The 10,557-nt window shown below is 51.7% G+C and overlaps 1 protein-coding gene and 1 long non-coding RNA gene across 2 annotated transcripts in view; one reads left to right on the top strand and one right to left on the bottom strand.

Moving 5' to 3' along the window:
* Positions 1-5,405, bottom strand: part of UBE2V1 (ubiquitin conjugating enzyme E2 V1) — a 26,462-nt gene extending 21,057 nt beyond the window's left edge. Inside the window, exon 1 of the mRNA XM_037059887.1 lies at positions 5,298-5,405. Within this exon, the coding sequence (XP_036915782.1) occupies positions 5,298-5,319 (22 nt within the window). The 5' untranslated portion in view covers positions 5,320-5,405. The remainder of the gene's footprint in view (positions 1-5,297) is intronic.
* Positions 1-9,027, top strand: part of LOC118996487 (uncharacterized) — a 9,712-nt gene extending 685 nt beyond the window's left edge. Inside the window, exons 2-3 of the long non-coding RNA XR_005068491.1 lie at positions 7,927-7,932; positions 8,760-9,027. This is a non-coding gene — a long non-coding RNA (uncharacterized LOC118996487). The remainder of the gene's footprint in view (positions 1-7,926; positions 7,933-8,759) is intronic.
* Positions 9,028-10,557: the final 1,530 nt, after the last annotated feature.

The following is a 10,557-nucleotide window of genomic DNA, read 5'->3' on the forward strand; positions in this document are numbered from 1 at the left end:
TGTCCATGGGCCATGTGTAGTTTCTTTGGCTACTCCATTTCCTAGACTGTCCTTTACATGCCCCTGGCTATTCTGTAACTACCTATTTGTACTTCTTAATCTCCTCACCTCTTCACCCATTCTCCCACACCCCCTGTCCCACAGACCTGGCCTGGCCTATGTCTTGATTTAAAATGGCAGAACTTCACAGGTTTCTCCTGAAAGAAAGCCGCTAACTAAAACTGGTTTGGTTGGCCATTCAGGGAAGACAGTGCATTGAGTTAGGAGTCTGGCTGGAAAATATGGAGGCCTAGAACGCGATGCACCTGGATTTAATGTTCCCGAGAAGCGGATATAAAATTAGGGGAAGTTAACTTTTATTTCTGAGCAACTGGCAAGTGTGGTCTGGCTGCCTGGTTAGTGCCTGCCATGAGCACATTTTTTCTCTCCTCTGCAGCAAGGGTTCTCAAGCATGGTCCCCAGGCCCGCACCTACAAATCACCTGGGAGCCTGCTGGAAATGCAAATTCTGAGGCCACACACCAGACTACTGCGCTATACCACAGAACTTCGGATCTGAAACTCCGAGGGTGGGGCCCAGCGAGCGGATACACTCTCCAGGTGATTTGGATGCACACTCATGTGAGAACCACTGCTGTAAGGGAAGAAACGGTGACAATCATTCTTCATAGTCCGCGTAATGTTGCAACAAACAACTGATGATAAAAATGCAAGACCCTGCGCTTTTTTTTTTCTTGCTGCGAGGGACACCAAGGCCAAAGATCAGATTTCCTCTGACGGGGTGGAGACAAAGAATAAGACGTGGGAAGGGTGTCGGGACAGTAAGAGAAGGAGAGGACAGAGGAAATTTGGAACCTCCACTGCTCATACGGTTACATTTCCGTAGGTTGCGTGTGTGTATGAGGCCATGCCAACGCATGCAAACTGAAATCTACACTCCTTCAGTTGGAAAAGGGCAAGACTGCAAGCAGGAGGCTTTTGCAGTCCTCTAGGCAAGAGAAAGACGGTTCTGGCTGGGCAGGATGACAATGGAGACTTGGCACCTGCTGTGTGGTCACACCTACTGGCTCTGTGATGGGAAGAACATAGCGAGGAGGAAGGAATCCTACTTAACGGTCATCACTACCTGTGCATGAAAGAAAGAATCAGCCAAGGCAGAAATTTCAACAGACCTGCCAGTGGCGGCAGGAACTTGAGATGCCGAGCCGAGGAACAGGCAACGGGGACTGAAAGGATGGAAACACAGCCAAGAACCCAGGTCCTGGAACAGAACCGTCCTGGTTTTGTACCCTGGCTCTGCAAGTCACTGGCTCTGCGCCTCAGTTTCCTCACCCTCATAACAGTTACCCGCTTCACAGGGCTGTTCTGAGAAATGAGATGATGTACTCACCACCACACCTAGCCTGTCGCAAGCCTCAGGAGTACAGCTCAGAAAGGAGTATGAAGGGCTTGCATGTACTTTGCACATGATATGGAGGGGGGTCCCCAAGCCCCACAAGCATGAGTTATTGAGTGTAAGGTCTAAGTAACAGCTTCCTTAGAAATGGACCTCACATTACTCAGAATGGAATATCAAGGGGCCAGGAATACATTCTGTATTCCACTTTCATATTACTGTAAGCAACATTCAAGTAAAGAGAGGAAGAAAGAGAATGTGGCTGGTGGAAAGGGGTAGTTTCAAAGTTACTGTGAAGGGGAAAATAATGATCTTCAAAATCAACCTTGGCCATCTCCGAGAGAACCAATAGGTTGTATCAGCTGAGCACTGGATGGGGCAGTTTTCTTGAAGTCAGGCTCACGTGGTACAAAAGGCATTGGGCTACAACAGGCACGACGAGATGCGCACACAGTGAGACACTTTGGAACAAGACCAATGAAGAGCCTACAGGTCCCCATCTCCCGTCTCCACCTCAGTCTGGGAAACACCCTTGAATGGAATGGAACCTCCACTGCCCACACAGTTAAATTTCCGTAGGTTGCATGTGTGTGTGAGGCCATGCCAATGTATGCAAATTTAAAACCATACCTAGCTAGGGCTTACTCTTCCGGCCCCCAGTTTCCGGTTATTAGTCACGGAAGCCTGCGGGATGCTGGGTGAGAAGGACCTGGCAGCCAGGAGCCAGGGTATGAGGTCCTGCAAGCCTGGACACGGCAGGAGAAGGTCATCTGTCACGGCACGGGTGCATGGAGGGATTCTAGTGGGCATTTCACAACCCCCCCCCCAAGATATACGCAGAAACCATACCTTGCAGAGAAGGAAGGGAGGTGCGAAGGGGCTGCAGCCAGAAGTGAAAGCAGTGACCATAAAAACGAAGCCCTTACAGGAACCCAGAGACTTCACAGCTGTTTCCTGGCAACCAGGGGTGGATCAATGGAGGGGCCTGTTCTAAACGTGACTAAAGAAGGCCTCGGGTCCCCTGACCACACCTCAAAGACTTCCCAGGGCTAGAAAGCAAAGAGGGCGGTACACTCATTTTAGTTCAGCCCAATTCAGATCTCTCAGCTTCCACTCTTAGTGCTGTCTGCTCCTTCCAGTGCCTAGGCGCGCAGGTCAGATCTTGTCATTCCCTCTTTCTCAGACTCTTATTCATTGAACAAATATTTACTGAATATCTGTACTTCATACCACACATTAGTTCACTGGTTTCCCTTTACACTGAACAAAATCCAAAGCCAGGTCTCTCCAGCTCACCATCTGTAACACTCCTCTCTTGCACACTAAGGCCTTTGTTTTCTTCTTTCAACATGCCAAGCTCGGTCCTGCCACAGTGCCTTTGCACCCACTGTCTCCCCCCTCTCCTGCCTGTGGCTCCCTTCCTGCCAGTGGCTCCTTCCATCATTTGTCTCAGTTCAAATGCCCCTCTCTGAAGTCTTCCCTGACCACCCCTTTACCACATGGCATGGTCTCCTTCCCAGCATTTACTGCTATCTGAAATTGTCTCTATTATTTGCTCCTTAATGGCCTTCTCCCTGACTAACGGAGAAGCTCCGCAAGGACAGGGGCTATGCTTACCCACTATTAACAATGAGAGGCAGCAGGCCCTCAATCAGTGTCTGCCGAAGGCACTGGCAGAGGAGTGTGGGGAAACCTACTTTGAGGCCCTTGGAAGCCTGACCCCTGCTACCTAAACCATGCCGCGTGCCCCTGCACTGCACCAGACAGCAGCTGACATCGCTTCGGCGGACCACCACTGCTCTTCCAAAGCGCTCTCCAATGGGCAGGGCCTCAGGGGCTTTGGATCAGGTCACTGGTACTCCGGACTAGAGGTGGCCAGTGTTAAATGACTGACAACAGGGCTGGGATGTGATGCCGCCAGAACGCTGGCGGCCACGGGCACATTGCACCTCCCGTCCCCAGTTCTGAGCAGCCTGGCAGGGTGTCATTCTGGGGAGAAGTCTCCCACAGCAGACTGGCCCGCCCCGGCCTCTCTCTTCCGACAGTGCCTGCAGCGCTATCTGGGTGACAAATTGGCTCAGCACTGTTTCCACTGAAACCACAGACTGGGAAGACCCTGTGGTCTCCTCTACCCTCCCGGAAGACCCCCTGCTCTAGTGTAAAAGGCAGCCTGTGGGAGGTCGGGCTGGTCAGACCCCTCCATCCGCAGCCTCCTATTCCCACTGACAGCCAGACAAGGATGGCTCCCTGGGATACCAGAGGAACACCAGCCCGGACACACTGCCTCCGCTCAGCCCGCTCCTTTTAGGGCGTCAGCCCCAACCGTGCTGGTGGTGGTGGTGGTGCTGCTGCTGCTGCTACAGCTGCAGCCGCAAATGCCGAGGCTTTCAGGACCCAGGCTAGTGGCCCTGTTCACTTCCTCCCTCCGAGCTCGCCCCCACTTGGGAGGGCCTCCTCCGCCACCCTCACCGGCAGGCACTCCAGGGCACAGCCTTCTCAACAAAAGAGGGACACCGGCGCCCCCAAACCCTGCACTTCCGGAATCAGCCCCTCTGGGGACCTCGGCCAGCCAACCCTCGCCCCGCCCCCTCGGGATGTTAACCATCCCAGGTCCGACGGTGGGATGCTAAGTCCGGTGGGAGGCTAAGTCCGAAACGGGTCTTTGCGGGAGGCGGGATCCGCTCCTCGGGCTGCTTAGGGGTGCAGAGCAAGGAACCCCGTCTCAGCGTAAGCACTGCTTCTCTTGGTCTCCCAGGGGCCGGGCGGACTCCCCCTCCCCAAGGGGACTCCTCAGTCCCTGCAGCCCATCCCGGAGAAGCGGGGGCTTCCTCGCCGGCCTCCCTTCCCCGAGCAGCCACGCAGGACGTCCCGTCGCACTAGGCCCTCGGACCCCGCATGCGTATTTCCCAGCGTCTGGAGGGGGCTCCCTAAAACAGACCCGTCCAGGGCAAGCTTCCCTCCCCCGACGAAGGAGGGGAATGTCCCTCCTCTAACAGACACATCTCTGAAACCCTCACGGCTGCCAGTTCACCTGCTTTTCACCCAATATCGCAGGTTCCTAGCTCCCGCGCCACCGGAGCCTGCCTCCTAGCATCTGTGTCCTCAAACAGGGGCTGCTGACGACAGGGGCACTTCACGACCGGCCGCACCGGCCAGCACCCTCAGGAATCCGAGATCCTTCCCACCCCCACCCCGCGCACCGACCGTGTGGAGACGCCCTGGACCCCCCGCCCAGGAAGCGGCCAGCCCAAGGCTCCCCATTCTTTTCTGATTAAAAGAGAGATCCCCTAAGGCTCCCCTTTCCAGATGAACACAGACGTTTCCTCAGCTAACCCGGTCCCCAGAACCAGCGCTGGAACCGTCCGCGCAGCCAATGGGTCAGGATCTCGGTGCCTCCTCCCACCCACCCCGACGGGCTTCTCGAAGTCCCAGCCAGACCGACATCCTCAGGCTCCCCCTTCACCCGGGCCCACAGCACCCAGTAAAGGACTTCCATCAGCTTTGGGGCGCCTCTTCCTCCTCTGGGGAACCCCTCGATCTCCCCCTCAAAGAGCCGCCAGCCCCGATCTCCTCAAGAGTGCCTCCAGGCTCGCCACTGTCCCGTTTAGGCCACTCAGTAGCGCCGCGGGGCCCGTCCCTTCCTCTCAGCGGGGCCCTCACACCGCCCAAGGGAGATTCTGGGCCTCGCCGCGCCGCCCACAGGCCCCTCAGGCCCCCGCCCGTGCTTCCGGCCGCAGCCTGCTCCTCCTCCCCACTTCAGGCCGGCCGGGTCGCCGCCGCGGAGCCCGGGGGACAGAGGCAGCGCCAAGGTCCCGGTCACGCTGCAAGGGCCTCTGCGAGTCCCCGATCCCCAGTCCGGGCCCGCCTTCCCTTAACCCGCCGGGCCCGGCACCCCCGCTCACCCGAGCCCGTGGTGGCTGCCATCTTGCGTCGCTGTCGCTCGAAGGCCGGCCCCTTCTTCACCCCCCACCCGTTCCTGGGCCCTTCTGCGCAGGCGTGCGCGAACGCGCAGACGCCGCCGCGGACGCCCGCTCCGCAGACCACGCGACCCGACGCGGTGAAGAGGTTTTTTTCCTGCCTTTTTAGAGAGAGGAAATATTTGTGTACGCGAGGGCCCAGCAACCTGCAAGTCCTTCCCAGTTCGGGTGCGGAGGAGGAATTGAGGTGCTTGGTGAGAGGGCAGGAGTGATCCGTCTTGGGAGGACGCAGTTGTATAAGAAACAGAAGGGAAGGAAGCCGTAAAAAAGCGTCTGTTTCGCTTCGGGCATTTTCCTGTCTGGTTGGATCCTCGCCACGTCTCTACCAGGTCTGAATTAATGTGGAAAATGGAGCTGAGAGGGGTTAAATGATTTATCTAAACTCAGCTGTTAAGTAAATGAGTCAGAATTTGAACCCAGGCCAGATGCTCTTGCTTCCTGAGTTGGTACTTCCGGGCCAGTGGAGGCTTGTCAACGGCGCAGATAAATGGTTTGAGGGCATTAAGGTGGCAGGGAAACCATTCATTCATCCACTCATCAATTCATTTATTCATCCAAACAAATAATTAAGTGTCTACTATGTGCCAGGCACCACGCTAGGTGCTGGGGATGGAGATACAGCCCTGAAGAAGAAAATTTCCACTCTTACTGGCTTGCGTTCTAGTCAGAGACAGAGCAAGGAAACAAAGGGGAAAAATGCATAATTATGATAGGATAAAGAGTAAACCAGGAAAGGGGTGGCAGAGGGTGCTCAGAAAGACTCTTGAGGTGCGCATAGTTCAAGGGAGACCTGAATGATGAGGAGGTGGAGTGGAAACGGTTTGATTACAGGCCCAGAGTAGATATTTCCTCCTTTACTGTAAATGGTCTGAGAAGCCTTTATATGGTTGTGGAAACAGGCTGCGAGAAGTGAAGGGACTGCTTCAAGGTCACACAGCTAAACACCGGCAGACGAAGGACTAGAACCTTCGGTAGAGAGGAACAAGGAAGCTGGAAGCCCTTGTACCCAGCACATCCGGTTCATCACCTTGTTCTGACAGCAGTGCTTCCTGAGCACTTCTCAACTCCATCCACTCTTCCTACTTAGGGTAGGCCGCCCTTGTCATCCACTCAGATGACCCCGGCGGCTTTTATTCCTGCCTCCCTGGTCTGTCCTCTACATGGTACCAGAGTCTGCTCAAGCCCCTCTGCTAAAACTTGCAATGGTTCCCTATTCCCTCAGGATAAAAATTCAGACTACAAATTAGGTGACCATAGAAGTATCACGCAACAAGGACTATCATTAGAATGATAGTTGGCCTAGTGTAATCTTGTAGGGACAACAAGGAGAAACCAGGATTCTCCGGGGCCAACCAGGATGGATGGCCGCCCTATCCATAACCCTGCACTTGGGGCCAGGGAGATGTCTAAGGCACCAAATTTAAGAAGGCTTTCATCCTGAAGCCCCGGCACTGCACTTGCACAACACTATGAGTGCCTCCCTAAAATCTGCACCCTGGGCGCTTCTCCCCCCCTCCATCTCACTGCCTCTTGAGACTGGCTGATCTCCCCAGTTACACTGCCCCTTTTCAAGGCCTCTGGAACACCTCCTCCCTCCTCAGGGCCTTGGACTGTGCTCTTTTCACTCTCCAGTTCTCATAGCATCATGCCGTGAATTTGACAATCGAGGTCAAATTCAGATTTGAATAATAGATTCTCGGGAAGTCATGTATCTCCTTCCCATCACTGGCCACACATGATTACCTTGACATTATTCCATGTACCACATGATTCAAGTTTACCTTGAAGAGAACCAGAAACATTTGCCCTGGACTTTGGGTCACTATATAGCATCAGAGAGTAAGTGGGAAAGCATTTAGGCTTCTAAGGTGGACCCCACTCTGGTGTGTAATTTTCTGGGTTCGAGTCCTTTTTCACCGTTCACTTTGCTGCGTGACCAGACAAGAGACTTGAACCTCACCTGGCGTTAGTTTCCCCTTTTGAAAAGAAGGATGAGCAAATCATCCCCAGAGGATAGCTGTGCAAATAAAGATGCTTTGCTAAAATGCTTGGCACACTGGGAAGAGGGGACAGTAGGAGAACTGATATTTACCAAGATATATCCAGCTTTTATATCCTCACAACTCAAGGTGACAACTCATAGGAGTATCCCCATTTTAGAGATGAAGAAACCGAGTCTGAGCTAGCAGATGGAGAAAGGATTAAAACACAAGCCTCTGATCCACGATGCTCATAAATGTTTACTTGCATAGATGCCTTCGTTCTCGTAGGGAATTTCTGGCAAGCAAAATCGACAATAAAGCATATTTCTATGCAAAGAACCGCGCAGGAGGGAATAGATCCCTCAGAATGGCCCGGGGCATGCTGGTTATGGTAGTCCTGCGGTGTCGCGGAGCTTTCTGGGAGTTGTAGTCGCCCCTTGCTCACACTTTCTCGGAGAGGCTCCGCCCCCTCCCCTGAGGTCACAGCTAGTCCCCAAGGCAAGATTCCTCCAGCTGCCTGAGCCGGCGCTCGGCTCTGCTGAGCAGATAACTTCAGTTGATGCGGATTAGAGAGTCCGGTTTTATCGGATTGTTGGGTAGGTTAAAATAGTCAATAGAACTAAAGAATTTAGAAAAGGGCTTGGCACAGAGGGAGTGCTATATGTTAAGTTAACATTATATTACTTAATCCATATTGCCCCTTGAAAAGTAGCCACTACCGTTTCCATTTGTCAGATGTAGAAACTGAGGTTCTGAGGAGTTACATGGCTTTCCCAGAGCCACACAACAAGGAAGGAGTAAAATCAGGCTTAGAATTCAGTTCTCTTAGTCCTGGGGCACCTGCCTCTGGTGAGGGAGCTGGAGCTTGGGAAGGTTTTAACTAAAACGTGGGCAGCTTTGCGTTTTTAACGAGTGCTGCCCTGACGGCCTCCGGGAGACCAAACTGGGCAGCTGCCAAGACTGGAGGTGGGGAGTTGAGAGGTGTGTTGGGCACCAATGATCGTCAGTCCAGTCACCGCGTCCCTTTGTGCTCAAGGGAGCTCCGTTTTGTTTAGGAGGCCAGAAGGTCCAGGGGCCAGGTGTGAATCCAAGCTGGAAGTGGGCCCTGCCATCTCCTTTGCTATTGATGGATCCCGTGGCGTGCCTGTGGCCTAGTTATTTCTGGCCAATGAGTTGGGGAGGGGACATTTCTGGAAAGTTTTCCTCCCCCAATAATAGCCTTTTTGTCCTCTTTCTTCCTATGACACAGCAATTTTCTCAAGGCACACATAAACTAATTACTAAAATTCTGTGGGGCACCCCAAAATATATACATATTTTGCTTATCTGACAAAAGAGAAAAAAGGTATAATTTTGATTCTTTTACGCCAGACAGGAAAAGAGGTTAGTGCTCCTGACCAAATAGGTATTGCATGTTTTAAAAATTCTTGTGGCGCACCAGTGTGCCTCTTGCAACACACTGGCTGAAAATCTCTGCTATAATGGGGTTGTTATGGTTAGAGCTGTCACAATCATGATGAAACCACGAGGCATGACCCTAAGGCCCAAAATGCGACACACTGAAGATGACAGCACAGAAAGGTGACAAGAGCAAGAACCTGGATGAGGTACTTGAGCTGTGGCATGAATCCCGGGGCTGCCGACCTATAGGCTTCTTAAGACATTAGATAGTAAGTGCCTCATTGCTTAAGTTTCTCTTTTTTTAATTTACCGATTTTAGAGAGAGAAACATTGATTTGTTGTTCATGTATGTATGCACTTATTGGTTGATTCTTGTACATGCCCCGATTGGGCATCCAACTCTTAACCCTGGCGTATGGGATGACACTCTAATAAACAGAGCTACCCAGTTGGGGCAGTTGCTCGGAAAGGTTGGTTTTTGTTGTGTGTAGCCAAAAGGAAGCCTAATGGTTACAAGGAGCTGGCTCAGTGCTCCAGTCAAGAGAGAGACCCGTGGGTATAGACTGTTCCACCATGTTCACTCCAAAACACTGTTCTCAGTGAGGTGGGAAAACTTGAGGGCAGTGTTGGAACCTCCGGGATATGCAAGGCCCGAATAGTTTGAAAAAGCATATTGAAAATATAAAAAATGCAATATGCTTCACAAAATGTACAGTATTATTTTTTAGAGCAATGCGTACTTCTCAAACTCTAATGGGCACAGAAATCACCAGGAATCTTCTTAAAATGCTGATTCTGGTTCCATGAAACTAGATTGAGATTCTCCATTTCTAACAAGCTCCTAGGGGCTGCCAGTGCTGACCTGCAGACCACACTTCGAGCAGTAGCAAGGTTGTGGCCAACGTTATATAATTTTGTTTATATTTCCAATTTATGGTTAAGAAGCCCCCCAACTCATGCCGTGGCTTTTACAACACAAACTACAGAAGTAAAGGCGATGAACTGTTGCAGGAGGTGGCATGGGCACCCGGGAGACAGAGGGTAGGATACCTGGAGAGGGGTCTGTGGTTGGTAGGGTGTGTGACACGTTTGCTAGTGGCACTTCATGGCACACCCGTGGAGTTATGTCCCCCCGGGGTGTGTCTGAAGTATGACATTGAGATACTTTAATGTTTCATGTAGTTGCTAAATATACAGCCAGAAAAGGATTGGAGTGGGTGGGCAGGGAGTCGTACAATTCATTCACTCACTCTATTGCCAGGCATCTGGGCTGTTTCCATTGGCTTCCTCCCATACAGTTTATTTCTGTAATGTCAGTTTTTGTGTCAGCTGTTACTTTTGTGTGAGGGAAAAAGGAATCAGAGACCAGGATTCTGGAGTGGGAGGAAAGCAAAAAAGGACAAGGTTCATAAATTTATAAAGAGCCCTTGCAACTCATTAAGAAAAAAAGATAAACAACCCCAAAGAAAGATGATAATCATAGCAAACAGTTAAGGAGCATTTAGTATGCTCCAGAAACATAGTGTTTAGCTCATATTGATTTATTTAATCTTCACAACTACCCTATGAGGTAGGTACTGTCATTATCCCATCTTACTGAGCAGGAAACTGAGACAGAAAGGTTAGGTAACTTGCCCAAAGTCACAAGCTTGTAAGTGGCAGAGCTGGGATTTGACCCCAAACTTTTAACCATTACTGTCCTGCCTTTCAAGAAAAACAGGAAGAGGACATGTACAGAGTAAGGAAATTAGGTAAGATACCCCGTCTCATTTAACATATTGTATTTCAGTGATTCTGAAGGG

Source organism: Sturnira hondurensis, unplaced genomic scaffold (assembly GCF_014824575.4).
Source record: "Sturnira hondurensis isolate 20B ecotype Veracruz unplaced genomic scaffold, ASM1482457v3 Scaffold0011378, whole genome shotgun sequence".
In the NCBI taxonomy this organism is placed as follows: Eukaryota; Metazoa; Chordata; class Mammalia; order Chiroptera; family Phyllostomidae; genus Sturnira; species Sturnira hondurensis.